The sequence below is a fragment of the Dasypus novemcinctus genome, chromosome 5 (assembly GCF_030445035.2).
Source record: "Dasypus novemcinctus isolate mDasNov1 chromosome 5, mDasNov1.1.hap2, whole genome shotgun sequence".
Taxonomy (NCBI): domain Eukaryota; kingdom Metazoa; phylum Chordata; class Mammalia; order Cingulata; family Dasypodidae; genus Dasypus; species Dasypus novemcinctus.
The window spans coordinates 130,217,449-130,243,552 of record NC_080677.1 but is presented as its reverse complement, the minus strand read 5'-3'; the positions used below and the strand labels follow the sequence as shown (position 1 = coordinate 130,243,552).

The 26,104-nt window shown below is 39.2% G+C and overlaps 1 protein-coding gene and 1 non-coding gene across 2 annotated transcripts in view; both read right to left on the bottom strand.

Annotated features, from left to right (window-relative positions):
- Positions 1-26,104, bottom strand: part of ZNF398 (zinc finger protein 398) — a 56,550-nt gene that overhangs the window by 6,935 nt on the left and 23,511 nt on the right. The window contains exon 5 of the mRNA XM_004484248.4: positions 369-482. Coding sequence (XP_004484305.1) covers positions 369-482 — 114 coding nt within the window. The remainder of the gene's footprint in view (positions 1-368; positions 483-26,104) is intronic.
- On the bottom strand, positions 6,662-6,784 carry LOC111762132 (U6atac minor spliceosomal RNA). Its single transcript, XR_002795323.2, has one exon. It is a non-coding gene; the product is annotated as a U6atac minor spliceosomal RNA (small nuclear RNA).

The following is a 26,104-nucleotide window of genomic DNA, read 5'->3' as shown; positions in this document are numbered from 1 at the left end:
CCATTGCCATCTCCCTACCCCAGCCCCATTTTTATTCTATTCTTTCTATTTGATCTTTAAATGTTCTTCTGTCCTTCCCCATCCTAATATTTCTGGTCCATCTGTATGCACTTATTTTTCTTCCTCTGACAATTTCAATTTTTTTTTCATTTAAGAGTGTGTTTTCTTGCTTACAATTTATATTAGTAGCATTTTAATTTCATTTCTAACTTACAAATTTTTGAGCCTTCTCCTCTCCCTCCCCCACCTCCTACCACATTCTTCTCCCACTTCGTTGCCTCCACAACCGCATTTCATCTGCTTTTTCTTCATTCACTCCTGGCATGAGCTGGGTCTCAGCATGAAGGTCTCTTCAATGTATTACTCACCAGCATAGGTACTTTTGTATAAGTTACTCTCCTTGGTCTCCTGTGGGACCCCTGTTTGAGGCTCTTCCTCTTGTTTAATCCAAGAGAGAATATCTGATGTTGAAATACCAGGTTCTATTTGTGGGAAAAAGAAAGAAAATGGCCTTCAGGGATGTGAATCAGAAAGTAAAATTAATCATGTTGATTTGTTGAACAGTGTTGCCCAAATATGTATTTTTTAAAGGTTATATGATGTTTTCTTTTTTTAAACTTATTAAGAAATAATTTCATACTTACTGGACAGGGTGCAAAAATAATATAAAATCCATACAAAGAACTCCAACATAGCCCCCCTACCCAGATAACCAGATCCACCAACTTTTAACATTAAGAATTTATTTCTAACTGAACTACAACAACAAAACTGAACCCGCCTTTAAAAAAATGTAAACAAACTCTAGAGAACCAGTTCAAAACAAAAACAAATTTATGTATTTTTACATGATAGATTCAGCTTGATTCTCTATTTTCAGTGAGTCCATTTCAAACAAATCACAATCTTTATTTTGGAGACGGCACCCTGATATAATGTAGCCTCAATGGTACCTTGCATTCTAATAGCACTCTTATTTTAAAAAGTATTTTCACTTTTTTCTTCACAGTACTCTTATAAATAATAAAGCAGGGAATATTTTCCCCATTAAGTAGAGGGCCCACTGATGTTAAGTGGTAAAATGCCATGATGTCAAAGATTTGCTATAAAATACATTAGGAGGGAGTGGGTGTAGCTCAGTGGTTGTACACCTGCTTGCCCTGTATGAGGTCCCAGGTTCAATCGCTGGTACCTCTTAAATAAAATAAAACAAAACAAAACAATAAAATAAAATAAAATACACCATGAAAAAAAAAGAGAAACAAGGTTGAACAAAAAGGTACTTTTAAAAGTTAATTAAAAAACAAATACACTTCCAGAATTATAAAGCTAGGTCAGTTTAAACACAGGATCTGATGTCCCAGAAACATACTTTTCTGATTCCCAATTCTGGACTCTTTCTAAGGATCCTATTACCTTTGCATGTTAAATTATACAGGTCACTATTTCCTGAATCCTGGGAGTAAGGAAATAATATATGCAACTCTATCAAGTCCTGGGGATTCTTTTTGAAAAAAAAAAAAAGCATAGCCTTCAAGAGTTTTGCACACAACGTGCCTCATTTGGTCAGAACAGAAGCAGCTGTCATTGCTAGTCCAACATAGGCATATAATGCCTTTTTTGGCCTAAAAGGACAAGCTGGACAAGGTCCAGAGAGTAAATAAATTCAAGCTCTCTACAATTATTTCTCAAAAAAGCCTTGTAAGCAGGTTATGGTTTTATTTCTACCAAATGAACAGAACTCACTGTTTTGCCCAGTGACTTTTAAATCATTTAGAGATCACTGAAATCTAAAAGTATGCCCAAAGCAGAATTAAGAGACTAGACAAGACTAAGGTACAAAGGGTTGTCAGGTTAGGTTTAGAGCCTGGGAAAACACAGATTTTAGTACATGTGGCAGGCTGTCTTTCCAATTTCCTACTATGAGACACAGCCAAGACTGAAGTGTATTTAAATGTAGCCCAACTTTGTCTTATTCCTCCCCCGCCCCAATTAATTTACACACACACATACACACACACACACATAGAGGGGGTGGGGAAGGCAGGAGGGGAAAGCCTGGGTATAAGAGGATCTTTTTAAAAATTTATTTTTTTGCCATTTTAACCATATTTAAGTGTACAATTCAGTAGCATTACTTTTACAATGTTGTGCTACCATCACCACCACCCATTACTAAGTTTTCCATCACCCAAAACAAAAATACACTGAACCATTAGTCAAAAAATCTCTATCCCTCCAGCTCTACCACCACCCAGCCCCTAGTAATCTGTAATATACTTTCTGTCTCTATGAATTTGATTCTTCTATGTACTTCATATAAGCAGAATCATACAATTTGTCCTTTTGTGTCTGAGTTATCTCAGAACTTCATTCCTTTTCCTGGATGAATAATATTTCCCTGTATGTATATATCACATTTTGTCTATCCAATCATCTCTTGGACACATGGATTCCTTCCACTTTTTGGCTATTGTGAACAATGCTGCTATGAACAATAGTGCACAAAAATGTTTGGGTCCCAGCTTTCAATTCTTTTAGCTATATATTTAGGAGAGGAAATATTAGTTCATATGGTAATTCTATGTTTAACTTTTTTGGCAAAATACCAAACTGTTTTCCACAGTGGCTGCATCATTTTATATTTCCACCTTCAATACTCAAGGGTTTTAATTTCTCCACATCTATGTTTTTTAAATAATAGCCATCCCACTGGGTATGACGAGGCATCTCATTGGGGTTTTGATATTGCATTTCCTTAATGGCTAATGATATTGAGCATCTTTTCATGTATTTATTGGTAATGTGTATTTCATCTTTGGAGAAATGTCTATTCAAGTCTTTTGCCCATTTATTGAATTGTCTTTTTGTTGTTGAGTTTTAAAAGTTCTTATGTATATTCTGGATATTAAACTCCTATGAGATATACGGTTTCCAAATATTTTCTCCCATTCTCTAAGCTGTCTTTTCTCTTTCTTGACAATGTCCTCTGATGCACAAAAGCTTTAATTTTGACGAAATCCAATTTATTTTTTCTTTTGTTGCTCACGCCATTGGTGTCAAATCTAAGAATCTATTGCCAAATATTAAGGTCACGAGGATTTTCCTGTTTTCTTCTAAGAATTTTATGGTTTTACCTCTCTCATTTAGGTCACAGATCCACTTTGAGTTTATTTTTGTGTATGGTGTAAGTTAGAAGTCCAACTTCATTCTTTTGCATGTGGATATCTAGTTGTGTCAGCACCGTTTGTTGAAGAAACTATTCTTTCCCTGTTGAGTGGATTTGGCATCCTTGTCAAATACGTGGGTTTATTTCTGGACCCTCAATTCTATTCCAACAGTTTATATTTCTATCCTTATGCCACTACTACACTGTTTTGATTACTGTAGCTTTGTAGTAAGTTTTAAAATCAGAAGTATGTGTCCTCCAATTTGTTCCTTTTTTTCAGGATGGTTTTGGATATTTGGGTCACCTGCCATTCCATATGAATTTGAGGATTGGCTTTTTCATTTCTGAAAAAAGGCTGTTGGAATGGTGTTCTGTCATGGTCCCTAGGGGAGCAGCGATAGTCTCCCAGGTACAGCGGCGGGGACCGGGAGGGAGTGAGGGTTCAACAGTGAGCCCCTGATGCTAATGACTATGCTTGTGAGCCGATAAGCCTAAAATAAGAACAAGGCCTAGAGCAACATTGTGCCTGGGAATTTCCTCCTGTCAGCCTTCATGTTACTCAAATGTGGCCAGTCTCGAAGCCAAACTCAGCATGTAAATGCAATGCCTTCCCCCCAGCGTGGGACATGACACCCGGGGATGAGCCTCCCTGGCAACGAGGGACCACTATCAACTACCAACTGATGATGCAACTGGAAAATGACCTTATACGGAAGGTTCAATGTGGATCAGCAGAATATCCCTGTCTACATAAAATAACATGACTTTAAAATGCTGTTTGACCTAAAGTAAGGGGGAAATGGAAAAGAGAAATGAGTTTATATGGCTACGAGTTTCTAAAAAAGAGTCTGGAGGCTGGCAGAAGGACTGCCCTCATGCACAACTGAGCAGAGTCAGAGAGACAGATAAAGCAGATACAACCCCCAGATATCGGTTCCTTCGAGGGCTAAAGAGACCCATGGGAGTTATGGTCATGGCCGATGGGGTTAAATACCAGGTCAGATGGCCCCTTTTTGGAACTGGTGTTTATGTGTGATGAATCTGGACTCAGATGGGATCTTCCTTCATAAGACTTTCATGCTAAGGTGATGGAGGTGCAGTTAATGTTGGGGTTTAAGATATATTTAGCGGATTTGAATCTCTGGACTGACAATGTGATAGCCAGGTCCTGAGCCTCAACAGACTCCAGCACCTACAATATGATTTATTGGACTTATCACACTCAGCTAAGATGGAGTTGAAGAAGGACAACCACCACACCATGGAGCCTAGAGTGATTACAACTGAAAGTGGGAGGATTGCATCCAACATCCATGTGGAATCTGAGCCTCCTCTTGACATAGAGGTGCAATGGACACAACCAATCCAATGTCCACATAGAAGAGGTGGCATTGGATTGGGAAAAGTGGACATGGTGGCTGATGGGTATGGGGAAAGGCAGGAAGAGATGAAAGGTGGAGGCGTCTTTGGGACATGGAGCTGCCCTGGATGGTGCTTCAGAGGCAATCACCGGACATTGTAAATCCTCACAGGGCCCACTGGATGGAATGGAGGAGAGTATGGGCCATGATGTGGACCATTGACTATGAGGTGCAGAGGTGACCAAAGATGTACTTACCAAATCCAATGGATGTGTCATGATGATGGGAACGAGTGTTGCTGGGGGGGGGGGGGGGAGAGGTGGGGTGGGGGGGGGTGGGGTTGAATGGGACCTCACATATATATTTTTAATGTAATATTATTACAAAATCAATAAAAAAAAATGTAAAAAAAAAAAAAAAAGGCTGTTGGGATTTTGATAGGGATTGCATTGAATCTGTAGATTGCTTTGGGTAATATTGATATCTTAATATTTAAGTCCTCTAATCCATGAATGTAGGATATCTTTCCACTAATTTAGGTCTTTTTAAATTTCTTTCAACAATGTTTTGCAGTTTTCAGTATATATGTCTTTCATATCCTTGGCTATATTTATTCCTATTTTATTCTTTTAGATGCTTTTGTAAATTGATTTTTCTTGATTTAATTTTTGGTGATCATTGCTGGAGTAAACAGAAACACAACTTATTTTTTAAAAATATTTTTTATTTACCCCCACCCCCACCCCGTTCTCTGTGCTCACTGCCTGCTTTCTGTGTCCATTCACTGTACGCTTTCTGTATCTGCTCGTCTTTTCTTTAGGAGGCACCGGAAACCAAACCCAGGACCTCCCATGTGGGAGAGAGGCACTCAATCATTTGAGCCACCTCTGCTCCTTGCTTTGTTGTGTCTCTCACTGTGTTTCCTCTTTGTCTCCTTATGTATCAGCTTGCTGACTTGCTTGTCTTCTCTATGAGGCACCAGGAACCAAACCTGGGACCTCCCATGTGGTAGGTGGGCACTCAAATTCTTGAGCCACATCCATGTCCCCACATCTGATTTTTCTGTGTTGATCTTATATCCCACTACTATGCTGAATTTATTAACTCTAGGAGCTTGCTGTGGATTCTTTGGAGTTTCCTATATATAGGATCATGTTACCAGAAATAAAGATAATTTTATCTTCCTTTCCAATTTGGGTGCCTTTCATTTATTTATTTTGCCTAATTGCTCTGGCTAAAAGTTTCAATACAATGGTGAATAACAGTGATAACTGCAGATATCCTTGTTTTGCTCCTCATCTTGGGTAAAAACTTTCAGTGTTTTGCTGCGAAGTATGATGTTAGCATATTGGCTTCATGGGAAGAATGGCCTCCTTCTTCAAAATTTTGGAAGAGTATGAGCATGAATGGTGTTAATTGTTGGAACACTTGGTAGAATTCAAGTGAAACCATCTGATTCAGGACTCTTCTTTTTTGGGAGTTGTTTGATTATATATTTAATCTCTTTTCTTGTTATTGATCTCTTGAGATTTTCTATTTCTTCTTGAGTCACTTTACATAATTTGTATGTTTCTAGGAATTTGTTTTATCTATATTAACTAATTTGTTGGCACACAATTGTTCATAGTATGCTCTTATCCTTTTTACTTCTGTGAGGTCAGTAGTAATATCCCCATTTTCATTTCTGATTTTAGTTATTTGTGTCTTCTTTTTTTCTTTGTCAGTCTAGCTAAAGGTTGTCAATTTTATTGATCTTTTCAAAGAATCAACTTTTGGTTTTGTTGATTCGCTCTCTATTGTGGAAGAAGATCTTTCAACAGACATCTAGACAATTAACTTTTTACTCATCCAAAATGACTTTTTCAATGCTTAACTATTTCGATCAATTTTCTGAATGATTTAGAGCTCTAGAAACCTCAAAATGTGATTCAAGTAGTTTTTTGTAAAGATTTACTTTATTTATTTATTCCTCCCACCCCCGGTTGTTTGCGCTCACTAGGTGCTCCCTGTGTCTGCTAGTCTTCTCTTTAGAAGGCATTGAGAACTAAACCTGGGACCTCCCATGTGAAAGAAAGGCACTCAATCACCTAAGCCACCATCGCTCCCTGCTTTGTTGTCTCTCTCATTGTTTGAGAAACAGTGGTTAGATGCCACAAAGCAGGTGGCAATGCCTTAATTATAAGTGTGTCAGGCCCGAAGGCCTCTTCCACCCTTGTCAAGGGGAGTGCTAACCTTCCCTCCTTTCATACAACATTCAAGTAGTTTTGGCTATTTTTATTGTTGTTTACCATTTCAAAATCATAGATTATTATATATTCGAAGATTTTCATTCCATTGCAGTCACTAAACTTTTTTTTAAACAAATCAATTTTATTGATACATATTAATAAAGCATACAATTCATTTAAGCAAACAATCACTGCTATTTGGTATAATCACATGGTTGTGCATTCATCACTTTAGTCATTATTAGGACATTTTCATTATCATTATACTTTTTGATACTCAAATTATTCTTTCTATGATCAGTGGGAGCCCTTGCAGATAGACTCCTATGTCCTTTCACACAACCCCAGATATCCAGTTTCCTTCATTTCTGGGATGACAAACCAGGCTCATCTTGTGCATTTTCTGCCTCAGGCACATAATCAATGATCTCTTCAAGAAACAGATTTAGAGATCAAATTCTGGATGATAAGGTTGCTAATTGCTAATAGGTTATCATTGCTTCAAAGGTCCTTTCAGGGAAGCAGATATGTCTCAACAGACAAAGCATCCGCCTACGACATGGGAGGTCCAGGGTTCAAACTCAGGGCCTCCTGACCCATGTGATGAGCTGGACCACGCACAGTGCTGTTGTACGCAAGGAGTGCCGTGCCACGCAGGGGTGTCCCCCGTGTAGGGGAGCACTACACGCAAGGAGTGCATCCCATAAGGACAGCCGCCCAGCATGAAAAAAGTGCAGCCTGCCCAGGAGTGGCGCGGCACACACGGAGAGCTGACGCAGCAAGATGATGCAACAAAAAAGAGACACAGATTCCCAGCGCTGCTGACAAGAATGCAAGCGGATACAGAACACACAGTGAATGGACACAGACAGCAGACAACTGGGGGGAGGAGAGGGAGAGAAAGAAAAAATAAATCTTTAAAAAAAAAAAGGTCTTTTCAGTGGACAGAGATATAAAATACATACTTGGAAAAAGAAATGTTTATATTAATATTTGATTCATATTTAAGATGACAGGGATTAGTTAAATCCTCTATTTTTATGCTTGTATCTTTTTTTTCTAACCCTGAAAATCTTAGTTCCTAATGACAATCTAATCTTTGCTTTATCTAAATATTTGTCTCAAAATACTACTACCAATAATATGAACTCAATTTAAGATTTCTTTGTGGATCTTTTATTTTTTTTAAACATGTTCTTTTTTTTTTTTTTTTAAAGATTTTATTTATTTATTTCTCTCACCTTCCCCCCCACCCTGGTTGCCTGTTCTCTGTGTCTATTTGCTGCGTCCTCTTTCTTCACTTCTGTTGTCAGCAGCACAAGAATCTGTGTTTCTTTTTTTGTTGCGTCATGTTGTTGTGTCAGCTCTCCGTGTGTGTGGCACCATTCCTGGGCAGGCTGCACTTTCTTTCGTGGTGGGCGGCTCTCCCTAAGGGGCACACTCCCTGCACGTGGGGCTCCCCCACGCGGGGGACACCCATGCGTGGCAGGGCACTCCCTGCGCGCATCAGCACCGCACATGGGCCAGCTCCACATGGGCCAAGGAGGCCTGGGGTTTGAACTGCGGACCTCCCATGTGGCAGATGGACGCCCCAACCACTGGGCCAAGTCTGCCGCCCTGGATCTTTTATTCTTTAGGATAGTTCTCCTCTAGGGACATATAGTTAAAATATTATGTTTTAAAATCACATGAAATAAATCTTCTCTATGTTATTTATGTCACTGACTTGATACACAGTTAAGTTTGGCTGTTTCAGTATGTGTTTGATTTTTATAAATTTAATTTTAATTATGTAAAACACTTAAAGTTCCAAAATCAACTCTATAATTCCCTCTCCCATTGTATAGGTAGGCCCTTTTATTGGCTTTCTTTTTAACCTTCCATTGTTTCTTTGTGAAAATATAAGCAAATATGGATTAACCTTCAAATTTTTCCTCTTTAACATAATATAACTGCATTAGTCAGCCAAAGGGGTGCTGATGCAAAGCACCAGAAATCTGTTGGCTTTTTTGAAGAGTACTTATTTGGGGTAAAAGGTTATACTTATAAGGCCCTAAAGAGTCCTCACCCACTCTGAGTTGTCCTAAATGATATTGCAGGGTCAGATGCTGGACTTTATATATCCTGCCAAAACCCACTGAATGTACTGGGGGTGAGTGTGAACTACAGGGTATACTATTATCCATGTGGTGCAGCAGTGCTCCAAAATTTGTTCACTGAGTGTGATGAGTGTGCCACAATGATGGGGAAGGTTGTTGGTGTGGGAGGAGTGGGGTGGGGAGGTGGGGGGTATATGGGAACCTCTTATGTTTTTTATGTAACATTTTTTGAGATGTATTTATCTTAAAAAAAAAATACAATTTACAAAAATGACGGAGGTGGGGGTGGGGAATGGGTTATATGGGAATCTCTTTATGTTTTTTTAATATAACGTTCTTTGTGATCTATTAGCTTTCATTTAAAAAAACAGAACAGCAGCTATGCAGGGCAGGGGAAGCATAGAGAGATGAGAGGTGATGTGTTTTGTTTGCTTTTTATTATTTTTATTATTATTGGAGTAATGAAAATGTTTGAAAATGACTGAAGGAATGAATGCACAACTATGTGATTATATTGAATACCACTGATTATACACTTTGAATGATTTGATGCTTTATTAATATTTATCAATAAAGTTGATTTGTTTAAAAAAAAAAAGGATCCTCACCCAAAGTCTGTTGTCATGTATTGAAGCAAGACCTCACCCAAAGTCTGTTGTCAGGTATTGAAGCAAGACGTTAAGGTCTTGTCTGTGAGGGGTCAGCCTTCCTCTTCCTCTTAAGGCTCTATGGGCCCAACTTCTTCTGATCTCAGCTCTAAGGATGGCATAAGGCTAGTCTCTCAGGTCTTCATAGCTGCTCTGGTCTCTTCACAAGGTCAGCTGTAAACTACCATATCTCCCCAGGGCTCCAGCATCAAAACTAAATTCTCTCCTCTGCTATGTCTTTTCCTGTGTATCTACTTCAGCCTCCTTGATCGAGTGTCTGTTTATATATAGCAAACCAAGGGGGCAGGGACTCAACTCTGAGTTGCCTTAATGATGTGGTCAAATCGAAGCCCTAATCTTGATTTTTTAAAAAAAATTTATTGAAGTATATCACTCACACATAAACACACATAAACAGTAAGTGTATAGTAATAGTTGTGAACTTACAAAACAAACATACTCTCATAACTCATCTTACTACCAATACCTTGCATTGTTATTAAACATTTTAAACTAATGAATAAAGAGCATTGTCAAAATATTACTACTAACCAAAGTATTTTCCCCCAACCCACTCTATTATTATCTTTATATAATTTATATAAGAACATATATAAACAATTAAGTGTATAGTAAAAGTTGTGGACTTACAAAGCAAACATGTAAAATATTATACAGGGGTCCCCTACATCAACCCTCCACCAATACCTTGCATTGTCGTGAGACATTTGTTACAGATTATAAAAGAATACTGCCAAAATCTTACTACTAATTATAGTCCTTATTTTACATTTGGTGTGTTTTTCCCCCAACCGACCCTATTATTACTTTTTAAATATATTTTTTATGACAGAAGCTATAAACTTACAAAACAATCATGCACACGGGCGAAATTCCCAAACAACATCTATCAACACACAACACTGTGGTGGAATATTTTTTACAGATAAAAAAAAATCATCTGATTGTTACCATGCTCATAGTGTATATTTGGCACACATTCTCCATACTGCCCCATTATCAACACAGTACATCTTTGGCATAGATGCAAGCATATTACATTATTACTGCTAACTACAGTCCACAGGTCACTCCAGTTGTATTTTTCCCATGCTTCTCCACATTCCCACCACCCTACAGTGGTAATGTACGTTTATTCTAGCTCACAAAGGACAATCTTGCATCTGTACCATCAACCACAATTCTCATCCACCTCTTGGTTTACTATGCTATTCAGTTCCTAGATTATTCTCTAGCATTGTCAATTGGCACTTATATCCCTAGACTACCATTTTCAGCCACATCCCCATTTATAAACTAGCTGTTACTCATATGTGTTCCCATCCACTCTACATATTTCCATACTTTTACAGTAAAGCTAATTAAAACTTCTACAAATATTAAACATCAGGAGCCCATCTCAGTCCTCCTCTTATCTCCACTACCTACCACCAGGGCTTGAAGATATTTTCCTACAATTTCTTCTAGAAGCTTTATAGTTCTTGCTTTTATATTTAGGTTTTTGATCCACTTTAATTTTTAGATAAGATGTGAGATAGGGGTCCTCTTTCCTTCTTTTGGCTATGGATATCCAGTCCTTTCAGCACCATTTGTTGGATGTACTATTCTGCCTGAGCTGTGTGGGTTTGATAGGCTGGTCAAAAATCACTTGAACATACCTGTGAGGGTCTGTTTCTGAACTATCAGTTTGGTTCCATTTGTCTATGTGTCTGTCTTTATGCCAGTACCATGCTGTTTTTACCACTATAGCTAGGTAATATAATTTCAAGTCTGGAGATGAGAAATCACTTTTCCTTTTTAAGATGTTTCTGGCTATTCAGGACCCCTTGCCTTGTCAAATAAATTTGATAATCGTGTTTTCAATCTTAAAAAAAATGCTGGTAGAATTTTTATCAGGATTGCATTGAATCTGTTTATCAATTTGAGTAGAATTGACGTCTTAATATTTGGTGTTCCAATCCATGAGCGTGCAATGTTCTTCCAGTTATTTAGGCCTTTCTTTTTTTTTTAAAGACTTAATTTTTATATATTTCTCTCCCCTTCCTCCCCCCCCCCCACCCCCGCCACAATTGTCTGCTCTCTGTGTCCATTCACTGTGTGTTCTTCTGTGACTGTTTCTATCCTCATCAGCAGTACCGGGAATCTGTGTTTCTTTTTGTTGCATCATCTTGTTGTGTCAGCTCTCCAAGTGTGTGGTGCCATTCTTGGGCAGGCTACACTTTCTTTCGCGCTGGACAGCTCTCCTTAAGGGGCGTACTCCTTGCGCGTGGGGCTCTCCTACGCAGGGGACACCCCCACGTGGCAGGGCACTCCTTGTGCACATCAGTACTGAGCGTGGGCCAGCTCCACACGGGTCAAAGAGGCCCGCAATTTGAACCACAGACTTCCCATGTGGTAGGTGGATGCCCTATCCATTGGGCCAAGTCTGCTTCCCTATTTAGGCCTTTTTTGATTTCTTTTAACATTGAGTTGCAGTTTTCTGAATACAAGTGCTTTCCATCGTTGGTTAAATTTATTCTTATTTGAGTTTTACCTGTCATATTTTATTTTCACCACTCTTTTGACACTTTTGGTTACTTTTATTGATATAATCTTCATTTCTAGACTCTCCTCCAAGCCTTCCTCTCCTGTCTTTTCTTTTTAGGCTCTAGCACACCCTTTAGCATTTCCTGAAAATCTTGTCTCTTGGTTAGAAATTCTCTCAGTTTCTGTTTATCTGTGACTATTCTAATCTTGCCCTCATTTTTGAAAGATAATCTTGTCAGATATAAGATTCTTGGCTGGAAGTTTTTCTCTTGTAGTAACTTAAATATATCAGACCACTATCTTCTTGCCTCCCTGGTTTCTGATGAGAAATCAGCACTTAATCTTATTGGGTATCCCTTATATGTTATGCATTACTTTTCTTTTGCTGTTCTCAGAATTCTCTCTTTGTCCTTGGCATTTGACATTCTGATTAGTATGTGTCTAGGAGTTGGTCTATTTGGATTTTTTTGGATGGGAATACGTTGTGCTTCTTGGACTTGTATATCTATGTCTTTCAATAGGGTTGGGAAATTTTCTACCACTTTTACTTCAAATATTCCTTCTGCCCCTTTTCCCTTCTATTCTCCTTCTGGAACACCCATGACATGTATGCTTGCACATCTTTTGCTGTCTTTCAGTTCCCTGAGACCTTGCTCAATTTTTTCCATTTGTTTCTTCATCTGTTCTTTTGTATGTTCACTTTCAGAGGCTATTTCTTCAAGCTCATCAATCCTTTTTTCTGCCTCCTCAAATCTGCTATTACATGATAGCAATGGTTTTTTTTTGTTTTTTTTAAAGACTTATTTATTTTTTTAAATTTATTTCCCCCCCCCCCCCCAGCCCCAGTTTCTGCTCTGTCCATTTGCTGTGTGTTCTTCTGTGACTGCTTCTATCCTTATCATCGGCACCGGAATCTGTGTTTCTTTTTGTTGCATAATCTTGTTGTGTCAGCTCTCCATGTGTGCGGCGCTATTCTTGGGCAGGCTGCACTTTCTTTCACGCTGGGCGGCTCTCCTTACAGGGCGCACTCCTTGCGCGTGGGGCTCCCCTACGCAGGGGACACCCCTGCGTGGTACAGCACTCCTTGCACACATCAGCACTTGCGCATGGGCCAGCTCCACACAGGTCAAGGAGGCCTGGGGTTTGAACTGCAGACCTCCCATGTGGTAGGCAGAAGCCCTATCCATTGGGCCAAGTCCGCTTCCCCCAATGTTTTTTAAATTTCATTTATTGTGCTTTTCATTCCCATAAGATCTACTATATTTCTATGTATGCTTTCAAATTCTTCTTTGTGTTCATCTAATGTCTTCTTAATATCCTTAATCTCTTTAGCAGTCTCACTGAATTTATTAAGGAGATTTGTCTGAACATCTATGATTAGTTGTTTCAACTCCTTTATGTCATCTGGAGGTTTATCTCGTTCCTTTAACTGGGCCACAGCTTCCTGTCTTGGCGTGGATTGTAATTTTTTGTTGGTATCTTGGCATCTGGATTACTAGAATATTTATTCTGGGTGCAGTTTTTCTCTTTAGTTTAGGGCTTCCTGCCCTTTCTCCCTTGCTGGTTGTGCAGTAGGAGCCAACAATGCAGTTGGTGTTATAAGCTGTGGAGGTTCAAGCTGCCCTCATTGCACGAGGGAACAATAAAGCTTCTCCCAACTTTCTCCTTTGCCAGGTGTAGGACAGTGTCACAGCTAGGTGGAATAATCCAAGACATGCAGGCCTAGACTGTAATTGCCCAGAAAGACTGATGAAGCTTCACACCCCTTTCTCCCCTGCCTGGGGCAGGGATGGAACTGCAGGTGTGGGCAGCAATTTATGCAGTGCGGGTCCAAGATGACCACAGTTGCCCTGGTAGACTTCTGATTATTCAATCTGTGCCAGCCAAAGGTACCTGCAGTTACCTGGATAGGCTGGTGCAGGGACTGCCAGCCTCCTCCCTGCCAGAGGTGGGGCTGAAGCCTAGGTTAGGGCTGCAGGTCAATCTGGATGAAAGAAACTGGTTCCTACCATCACTGTGATTTTTGGTCAGCTGGGCTTCCTCGCAAGCTGCGGGCAGAGCCAAAATGGTGGCTACTGGCCTCTTTCAGACTTGGACAGTTTCACACCCAGACCTTAGCCAGCTAAGTCTACTAATCAGTAGCCCAAATCAGTGGCTAGCCATCTCCTCCTCTCATTTTTGGGAAATGGAGCTTCCAACTCCAGCCACAAAATACCTCCTGGGGCAGCTTGTGTTGCCCAAGTAGGATAGTCACTGGCCTCCATAGCTTAGCTGGTAATTTCCTGGAGAGGCTGGCACAGGTCCCCTCAGCTTTCTCCCTCCCAGAGGTGGTGCTGGGGCTTAGGCTACAGCTGCAATCTGACTTGGTTGAAAAGAAGACGGTCCCCCCGACCAGCACTGTGATTTTCAGTCCACCCCGCTTCCCCTCATGCCAGGCACAGAGTTAAGATGGTGGCTCGCAGCCTCTTTCTAACTTGGACAGGTCCAAACTTTGACTGTTCTCAGGATTATAGTTTAGCCTGCTGAATTTACTCATCAATAGCTGAACATGGTGCCCAACCGTCTCTTCCTTCCCTGTTTTTGGAAAGTGGAGCTTTTAATTCTAGTCACGGAACAGCTCTCGAGGCAGCTTGTGCCTCCAGTGGAGGATGGGCCCTGGCCTCTGGGGCGTGGAGCGCTCTACTTATGATTCTTCTCTGCAGACAGGCCATCTCCTCCTTTCACTCCCCCAAGGACGTTGCAGGATGCTCTTCTGGTCTTCTGGAGCCCCACACAGGTGCTTCAGCTAGCTCCAGACAGCTCTGGGTGTTTACTAACTGTCTTATAGCAGAAGCTCACTCTAGGAGCTCCTTACTCTGCTGCCATCTTGCTGGTTGTCCTAATCTTGATTTTTTAATATCTTTTTTTTCCTAATCTTGATTTAATCATGTAAATGCAAAGCCTTTGAATTTAAATCAATTAAAGGGTATCATGCACAGAGGAACAGAACAGTTTACAAACATAATCAAATATCTCTTTTTGGAATTCATGAATAATATCAAACTGCCACAATAACTACATAAAACTGTTCTGTGTTGTTTTTACTTAAAATATATTCTGTAAATCTCTTTATAACAATGTAGAGGACTCCCAGTTGCACTATGTAGATAAACATTGTTTATCCAACCATCCCTTACTGACAGGTATTTGGGGTCTTCTGGGTCTTTTGTTACAATATTAGACAGAAACCAAAAATGAAAAGTCATGGAGAACTTTTTTTTTTTTTTAAGCCAATTCTTCAGAAATTTAAGCAGCTGTTGTCATTAATGCCCTCACTGACAAATTTATTTTCATTGAACTTGGGACCAGGAAGCTAACCCTTCTTTTTGAATGGTGATGTTAAAAGTCCCTCCGGTTAACAATCTAGACAAGTACAACTAAATAAATATTTATTTAATTCAATAACTGATTCTGAGGACTACTGTCATAGAATGTAATTTATAACTCTATAGTGTCTATCATAACTTAGTGGGAGTAGTGAGAATGCATAACATAAGGAAATTTTAGAGGTGAATTAAAGGAGCAGGAGGACTTGAATAACAGGATGACCTGATAGAGACATATGCTCAGTGATAAGTATGGCACGTTCACCAGTTCAGCACAATAGCACTCAAAGGGTATTCCTCACAGTCCTCAGTAACTGCAACAGTGGATACTTAGACATAAAGTGAAAGTTAATTCATTGGTTCATGCAAGCAGCAGGAATAAGTTTAATTATTCCACTTGAAATTCTTTTTATTTTTTATTTTTAAAAAGATATTTAGATTACATAAATATTACATAAAAAGTGTAGGGGATACCCATATGCCCCACTCTCTACCTCTAACCACCTGGAATTCTTGGGTAAGTTTTTTCTCCAAAGAACTCTTGAAAATTGGAGTTCAATAGTAAAACGACTAGTGACTTTAAATAATGTGCTTCCTCATCTCCCCAACTTACACTCAGGGCTGACCCAGTTTGACCCTAGTAGTAGGGTTAAAGGAGAGTTTCAGAAAATCTCAAAAGCTTATATTTTTCTGTATTCTCCCATTCACTGCTATTCTCTACTAAATGTATGAGATTTTTATCTAAGATACTAGGCATTGATGACTCTATATTCTGTGGACAGATATTATGATTTCTCTTTCCTTTCACTGGATTCAGATGCTGTTAATGGATAGTCATATAAATCCATATACCAGAAAATTAATTCCAAGATATTTGGATATAAAAAGGGGAGGGGGTGCCAGTGCACACACGTAGTATCATTACTCTATCCATGTATATTCTGCTTATATATTTTATGTAATTAAAGTCTAGTAGTTCTTCCTAAAACTATATATGGAATAATACAGTAACTGATATATTATTTTATAATAAATATGGATAAAACTCAAATGTATTTTAAGAAATTAAGGTTTTGAGAATTATATATTTTACTATAAATGCATGATTTTATCTAACAGCAAATAATATGGCATATTAAAATTGAATTTAAAAAAATTATGCTAGATGGCTTGTTTACAAATGAGATTGTGGCTGAAAGGGTAGTCTAGGGATGTATATGCCAACTGAAAGAAAGCTAGAGAATAATCTAGGAACTGAAAAACACAGTGAACCTGGAGGTGAATGAGGATTGTGGTTAATAATACAAAAACAAAAATCTTCTTCTATGAACTAGTACAAATGTACATCATTATTACAATGTGGTAAGAATATAGTTATGCATGGGAAAAATACAATTAATGTAACTTATGGACTATAGTTAATAGCAATATCATAATGTTCTTGCATCAATGTAAAAGAAGGTACTATGTCAACACTAAACGTCAGTAATAGGGGCTATGAATTTTTTTCTTTTGGACTGAGGAAAACATTCAAAGGTTTTCTGGGACAATGACTATAGAACTCTTTGATGAAAGTAGAGCCACTGAGTGTACACTCTGGATAGAATGTACAAGGCATGGGACTGTATAACACAGTGAACCATGTGGTAGAAGATGGACTATGGTTAACAGTACAGATATTAAAGTGTTCTCTTATGAACGATAACAAATGTACAATACTAATACATAGTGTTAATAATAGGGGGTGAGTGAAAAAAATATAATTGTACGCTATGGACCAGAGTTCGTGGTAATAGTCTGATGAGTTCTTTCATAATCAGTAACAAATGTTCCACATCAATGTAAGGTGTTGGTAGAGGGGTAATACACGGGAATTCTGCACATTATGCATGATTGTTTTGTAAGCTCACAACTTCTCTAATTAAAAAAGAAAGAAAAAAAGGTGATGATAGAGAAGTGAAAAGCTGCTTGCTCAAAAAAGAAAATAAATTATAACAAAATGAATAAAAGATTTAAAAGTTTAGAATTAAATGAAGAATAATCAAAAATATTTTCTTTTTTTAGTTCTGTCTCTAAAGTGGTCTTGCATTAGTATCACCCATCTAGTACTCATGTGGAACAATCTGTTATGCACCTTAAATGACCAGACATTGGCATAATACTGTCCTCCATAAAAAAGAACAAGGGATTTTTTAATATGTTAGGAGAAGGAAAATTCAAATTAGACTTGTGTGCAAAAAAGAATTACCATAGCAGGCCTGGGACTGCTTATCTTCAGAAAGGCCAGCTTACAAAACTACCCTTTGGCTGGCAAGCAGTTTCCTAAACTAATATAAAACTTTCCCTAAATGATAAGAGTGACTCACTGTATCTAAACTGTTTGTATAAATAATGTGGCTTATGCTAAACACTTGCTTTCCTTTGGTAGTCTGGAATTTGGGGTGCCTACCTGACCAAACCCCAATAAAAACCTTGGGCACTGAGTCTCTAATGAGTTTCTGTGGTGGAAAACACATTGCATGTGTTGTCACAATCTTTGCTGAAGGAATTAAGCACATCTTAGGTGACTCCACTGGGACAGGATTCGTGGAAGCTTGTATCTGGTTTCCTTCAGACTCTGTCCAGTGTGCATTTTCCCCTTGCTGATATTTCTTTGGATCCTTTCACTGTAATAAATCTTAGCTGTGAGTATGACAATATGGTTAGCTCTGTGACCTCTTGTAGAGACTTACCAACCTCATATTTTTCGGTCATAAAATAATGGTTTTTGTCACCCTTTCTGAGGCAATACTGGAAGGACACTGGAACCAGTTTAAGAGGCCTCTCACTAGTCAAATTTACAATTTGAGAAAAGAAAATAACTGAATAAACAGCCACAAATATATAATTATATCCAAAAGGGGGGAAAATATAAAGGTTTCTAAAGGATAGACCCATGTGAGTTTATTTTTTTGAATGCTACATATTGCTTAGCCCAAGTTACATCACTTCTAAATGAAGTTTTAGTAAATGTCTGGGTTGATAATCATAAGAATATATAAGAATAAAGCTAGAGTATTAAATAAATACAGTGCGTATATTGCTTATTAATTTCAAGTAAAAATATATTTAAATAGGGAGCAGATGTGGCTCAAACAGCTGAGTGTCTGTTTCCCACATGGGAGGTCCTGGGTTCAGTTCTCAATGCCTTCTAAAACAAAAATAAACAACAAGCAAACAAATGAAAAAACCAACTCAGAGGAACTGATGTGACTCAGTGGTTGAGTTCCAGTTTCCCAAATACGAGGTCCTGGGTTCAACCCCTGGCCTCAGTACCTCAAAAAAAAAAAAAGTATTAAAATATATAAATTGACTATCTAAAAATGGAGTCTTAAAAACAAGGCAAAGGCTGACCAAGATAGTGGTGTAAGATGCTTGAGAGTGCCATTCTTATACAGAATTTTTGAACAATTAGCAAAAACTAGTGCAGTTATCTTCCTAAGAACTGCAGAAAACAGTTAAAGGGTTGCAGTAATAGGGTGACAGGTGAATTAAGAAAATGCAGCTTTAAAAACAGTAGGAGAGGGAAGCAGCTGTGGCTCAATCGATTGGGTTCCCATCTACCATATGGAAGGCCGTGGGTTCATGTCCCAGGGCCTCCTTGTGAAGGCAAGCTGGCCGTGCCTGCAGAGAGCTGACAGCCCACGCCCGCAGAGAGCTGAAGGCCCATGCCTGGGGAGAGCTGGAGCAGCAAGATGACACAACAAAGGGAGTCAAGCAGACACAGAAGAACGTGCAGCGAATGGACACAGAGCAGACAGCAAGCAAGCCGCGGGGGGGAGGGGAGGGATAAATATTAAAAAAAACAAACAGTAGAAGCTCATGGTACCCTTGCTGTTCCCTTCCCCAACCCTTTCCCAGCACAGCATGAGGCGAGCATGCACTCCCGTTTTTGGTCCCAGGTGCTTTCCGGGAGTAGCAGAGTAATCCTAAGTATATATATGCTTGGGTGACTGTATGTCAGTGCCAATCTATCAGGTAGCAAGATGAAAGACTACCAGGAAAGATGTCTTGGCTCACCCTCCTAGAAGCTGTACTACAGGCAGAAGTAGCTTGCAGACAACTAAGTCAATGAAAAAACAATTAAGTCAAAGTGGGCTGGGGTAAAGGATTACCTAAGCATCTGGGAGGGGAGAAAGTCTATTTCATAGAGAGTAGAGGGAACATTCAAATTCCTGTAAACAGGAGAATTCCTAAGGCCATGAGGAAGAACAAGTCCAGAACACATAAAAGTCCAGAACTCAGAAAAGGCAGAGAGAACCCTGCACTTCACATCTGCCTTGGGCTGAACGACTTGATATAAGTGGTAAACTCTAAAGGAGAGCACCAGCCAATGCAGAGCCAATTTGCAAAGACCAAGGGTTTGCAAAAAAAAGGTGTTTTTTTTTTTGTTTTTTTGTTTTTTAGGTACCAGGGGCTAGGGATTTAATCCAGGACCTCATATGTGGGAAGCCAGTGCTCAACCACTGAGCCACATCGGCTTCCCTGTGGTTTTTTGTTAGTTTTGCTTGTATTTGTTTTTGTCTTTTTCAGAGAGCACTGGAACCAAACTGGGGACCTCCCTTGTGGAAGGAAGGTGCTCAACTGCTTGAGCCAGATCCACTCCCCATTGGTTTGTTTTTGCTAGCTCCTGACATCCAAGGAAATCTCTTTTATCACTGCCTGAATACAAACTTAAGGAATAGACAGTCCGGGAAAACATCCCAGAGTTAAAACTTTAAAATATTAAAATGTACATTGTGCAACAAAAGATTACAAGATAAACAAGGAAACAGAAAATTAAAGTTCATAGAAAGGAACAAGATAAAAGTCCAGAAACCATCAACAAAGAGGACATGACTTTGGGGATATACCAGACAAAAACTTAAAAATGATCCTCAATATGCTCAAGGAGATCAAGGAAAACATGGAGGTAGAACTAAATATCAGGAAAACAATAAATGAACAATGAGAATTTTTACAAATAAGTAGAAATTTTTAAAGGAACAAAACAGAAATATTGGAGCTGAAGACCACTGTAGCAGATTGATATTACAGAGGAATTACAAAAAGAAATATTGGATTATGTTTGTAAACTGATCATTTCCTCTGGGCATATTAGATTATATTGGATTTAGAAGTTTACTTGATTAAGTAATCAGGTAAACCTCTTATGCCAGTAGGGTGTTCAGTCCCCACCCCTTGGTGGGTAGGGACTCACAGATAAAAGACATGGCAAAGGACTAGAGCTAGAGGGTTTTTAAAGTTGTTTTGATTTTGGAGTTTAATGCTGAAGTCTTAAACTGGAGCCCCAAGAAGTAAGCACACAGAGGAAAGAGAGGCAAGCCCCAGGAAGAGAGGAACCCTGAGCCTGGAAAGAAGCAAGCCCTGGGAAGAGAGGAACCCTTAGCCCAGAGAGAAGCAAGACCTGGGAAGAGGCGGTGAACTTGGCCCAGTGGTTAGGGCAGCTGTCTACCACATGGGAGGTCCGTGGTTCAAACCCCGGGCCTCCCTGACCCGTGTGGAGCTGGCCCATGCGCAGTGCTGATGCATGCAAGAAGTGCCATGCCACGCAGGGGTGGTCCCCGCGTAGGGGAGCCTCACGTGCAAGGAGTGCACCCCATAAGGAGAGCTGCCCAGTGCAAAAGAAAGTGCAGCCTGCCCAGGAATGGTGCCACACACACGGGAGAGCTGACAAAACAAGATGATGCAACAAAAAGAAACACAGATTCCCGTGCCACTGACAACAACAGAAATGGACAAAGAAGATGCAGCAAATAGACACAGAGAACATACAACCGGGGTGGGTGGGGAAGGGGAGAGAAATAAATAAATAAATAAATCTTAAAAAAAAAAAAAAAAAGACCTGGGAAGGGAGGAACCCAGGAACCCTGAACCCTTGCAGGTGTCGGCAGCCATCTTGCTCCAATATGTGAAAGCAAACTTTGGTGAAGGAAGTAACTTATGCTTATGGCCTGGTATCTGTAAGCTCCTATCCCAAATAAGTACCCTTTATAAAAACCAACCAATTTCTGATATTTTGCATCAGCACCCCTTTGGCTGAATAATGCGACCGCAATAACTGAAATGAAAAATTCCCAGAAGGATTTTCAACAGCAGATTGGAGCTGGTGGAAGAAAAGAGTCAACGAACTTGAAGATAAGATAACTGAAATGATTCAGGTTGAGGAGCAGAAAGAAAAAAAGTATTTTTGAAAAGCAAGCAGAGCTTAAAAGGCCTGTAGGACACCATCAAGTGCACCAATTTAAGCATTGTAGGAGTCCCAGAAGGAAAAGAGAGAAAGGGGAAGGAATATTCAAAGAAAGAAAGGCAGAAAACTTCCCAAATGTAATGATAGATATGAATATGCACATTCAAGAAGTCCAACGAACACTAAACAGGATAGACTCAAAGAGAGCCACAAACCAGACATAGTCATCAAACTGTTAAATTCTAGATAAGGAAAGAGTTGTGAAAGCTGCAAGAGAAAAGCAAAGTGTTATGTTACGAGAGACTCATAATAAGATAATGTGGTGATTTATCATCAGAAACCATAGAGGTAAGTAAGAGTGGGATGAAATATTTAAAGTGCTGAAAGAAAACAATTGGCAGCTAAGAATTTTATATCCAACAAAACCAGAATGTGAGGGGGAGTAGGGTGGGGGTTTGGGTGGACTATCCATGGATCTGGAGGAAGAAACAGGTGAACTCTGGGGATTTGAAGGTCTTTGGTTAAAACGACAAAGGTGAGAATGATCTTTTGGCAAATATGGCAGGGGAGGGTTACTGGTGCAGGGTGTCAACCACCTCGGGCATATTTCCAGGGAATATGAAATATATCTTGTCATAGTGTATTATCTCAGAGGGTGGGGACCCACACAATAAACAAGAAAATATTTAACTCCTATCCTGGGGAGTCCTGCTATGTTCTCTATCAGAGGGGCAAGAATCTCCTGAGAACATAGGCAGTACCTAATAAAAGAAAATAGACCAATATGTCAAGCCCTCAATATCTTTGCATGTAGCTATGAACCTTATTCTTTAAAACTTGAAACTTGGTGGTTACTACAGGTTCTGAGGGGAGGGAAGGGGAAGAATAGAATAGATGGAACATAGGGCATTTTTAGGACATTGGAATTGTTCTGTATGATCGTGCAATGATGGATACAGGATATTTAAATTTTTTTTAAAACCTATAAAAGTGTACAGTGCAAAAGGTAAACCATAATTTAAACCACTGACCATGATTAGTAACAATTCTTCAATATTTGTACATCAATTTTAACAAATGTACAATACACATGTACAATGTTATTAATAGGGGAGAGTGGGAGAAGGAGAGGGAGTTGGGTATAGGGAATCCCCTATATTGTCTATGTGAATTTTCTGTAATCGAAAGCTTCTTTGAAGATAAAGTGAAAAAAAATAAGACACTGGGGGAACATACAGAAGAAACTGTCACTGTACATAAAAGACAACAGATCTTGTGGTGAAGAAAGTCACAATGAAAAAATTGTTATTTTAATTTTTAATTTTTGTATTTTTAAATGTATTATTATATTGTTATTTTCTTATTATTTTTATTTGTTTATTTTTTGGCTTTGTTTTTGGGGAGGTTTTGGATCACAGAAAGGTCATAACTGTGGCAGGGGAGGATCACTGGTAGGGATTTTTGATGATGGGGGGAGGTGTGGGGAGGGGTGCACCTGGGGCATGCCTCTATGCCATATGAATATGTTCAAGTGGTCATAGCATGTTGTCTTGGTGCATGGAGATCCACACAATAATGAAAAGAATACTGAATTCCCATCCTAAGCAGTCCTGTTACATTCTCTAATAGAGCGGCAAGAATCCCCCGAGTACATGGGCAGTGCTTAGTGAAGGACAGCTCATTAAGTCAGGCCCTTGATATTGATGGTTGTACTTATGAACCTTTTCTTGTGAAATTTAAATTTAGCCTAGTGCTCTATATTGCCTAAGAGTTTCCTCCTGAAAGCCTTCTTGTTGCTCAAGTGTGGCCTCTCTCTAAGCCAAACTCATCATCATACAAGCACACTATCTTCCCCCTAGTGAGGCATATGATTCCCTGGGATAAGCCTCCCTGGCACCAAGAGATTCTTATCAAGCACCAACTAGCTATGCATTTAGAAAAAGACCTTGACTAAAAGGGGGAAATATTAAATACAAACGAGTTTTCATGGCTATGAGATTTCAAAGTGACTTGGGAGGTCATTCCAGAGGTGATGCTCATGCCTGTCTCAGCAGGATCTCATTGACTGCCACAATAAACAGTGCTCAACCAGCAGAGCTCCTGACGGCTTTAGAGAAATCTAGACACTATAAGCAAGGCGGACTATCTCAGGAATTCAGCACCCTATCAGTGGAACTTACTTTGGAATATATGCTCCCCAATGTATCAGAGTTAGACTCATTTATAATTTCCTTACACATGGCTCTTCTGTCCCTTTTATTTGAACCTATAATTAGCACTAAAATCGTTAAATATATGTCCCAGAGACTTAAATCTTTGGTCTGTTCATTTGCCAGTTAAGTCCTGAATCTCAGCAAGCAGAATTGCAATACCTACTCCCCAGTTCATCAGACTCACCCAGGACAACTAACAAAAGGACAGCATCCATCCCAAAAAAACAGACAGTATCCACAACTGTAGGCAAGACAGTTCCATCCATCTGCCCCAAGGGATCTAAGCTTCCTCTCAATCAGAAATAAGAGTGGGCATCACCATTCCAAAATCCTCAAGACTGAGAGAGAGATGAACAAACATAAGGCAGGAATGTAACTATGGACTAGTAGACTTAATATTATTCTAGTAATAGAAGAACTTGTATCATTGATATAAAGGCAGTGGCCACAAGAGGTTCTGAAGGGAGGAAAAGGGGAGAAGAGATATAACACAAGGCATTTTGAGGGCATTGGAATTGTCCTGCATGATATTGCAATGACAGATACGTGTCATTGCACATTTTGTCAACCTATAAAATTGTGTGAGGCAAGTGTAAACTATAATTTAAACTATAGACCATGGTTAGTAGCAGTGCTTCAATATGTGTTCATCAACTATAACAAATGTACCACACTAATGAAAGATGTTAATTGGGGAAAGAGGGAGAGGGGGATGGGATATATGAGAATCCCCTATATTTTTGATGCAGCATTTATGTAATTTAAAGCTTCTTTAAAAATAAAAAAATAGGGAAACGGACTTTGGCCCAGTGGTTAGGGTGTCCGTCTACCACATGGGAGGCCCGCGGTTCAAGCCCCAGGCCTCCTTGACCCGGGTGGAGCTGGCCCATGCGCAGTGCTGATGCGCGCAAGGAGTGCCATGCCACACAGGGGTGTCCCCCGCGTAAGGGAGCCCCACGAGCAAGGAGTGCACCCATAAGGAGAGCCGCCCAGCGCGAAGGAGGGAGCAGCCTGCCGAGGAATGGCGCCGCCCACACTTCCCATGCTGCTGACGACAACAGAAGCGGACAAAGAAACAAGACGCAGCAAAAAGACACAGAAAACAGACAACCAGGGGAGGGGAATTAAATAAATAAAAATATATCTTTTAAAAAAAAAATAAATAAAAAATAAGTAAGGGAGAAATTAAGATATTCTCAGATAAACAAAAGCAGAGGGAGTTCTTCGCTACTAGACCTACCTTATAAGCAAGGCTAAAGGGAATTCTTTAGGCTGAAAGGAAAGGACACTAGACAGTGGATCAAAGTGGCATACAGAAATAAAGACCTCAGTAAAGGTCACTGGTAAAGGTAAATCATGAGTAATTACAAATGCCAATAATATTGTACTGTGTTTTTTGTATGTAACTCCACATTTTACTAGTTCTAAAATGCAAATGCATAAAAAGTAATGATAAATTTATAGTTTGGACATAAAGTTGTATAAAGATATCACAAGGAAGTAAGGAAATATCTTGAGGTAAATGAAAACAAAAACACAACACATTAAAATTTATGGGAAACAGCAAAGGCAATGCTGAGAGGGAAAATTATTTTTCTAAATGCTTACATTAAGAAGATGAAATCTCAAATCAGAGACCAAACCTCAAATTAGAGGATCTAGAAAAAGAAGCAAAAACTAAGGTAAAGCAAACATAAGGCAAGAAAAAACAAAGATAAGAGACCAATGAAATCACGAATAAAAAAAATAATGCAGAGAATCAACAAAATCAAAAGATGGCTCTTTGAAAAGATTAATAAATTTGACAAATTTTTAGCTACACTGACAAAAAAGATGAAGCAATAACTAAAATCAGAAATAAAAGGGGAACATTACTACAGACCCCACAGAAACAAAATGAGTATACGAGGATACTATGAACAACTATACACCAACAAATTCGATAACCTAGAAGACATGAACAAATTCCAAGAAATACATAAGCTACCTGTAACAGTTTGATATTATTTATGAATTCCAAAAAGAGGTATTGATAATGTTTGTAAACTGGTCTGTTCCTCTGGGCATGATATCCTTTGACTGATTTAAATTCAAAGGCTTTACATTTACATGATTAAATCAAGATTAGGGCTTTGATTTGACCACTCATTAAGGCCACTCATAGTTGAGTCCCCACCTCCTTAGTGGGTTATATAAATGAACACTCAATCAAAGTGGCAAAGCAGATATACAAAAAAAGACATGGC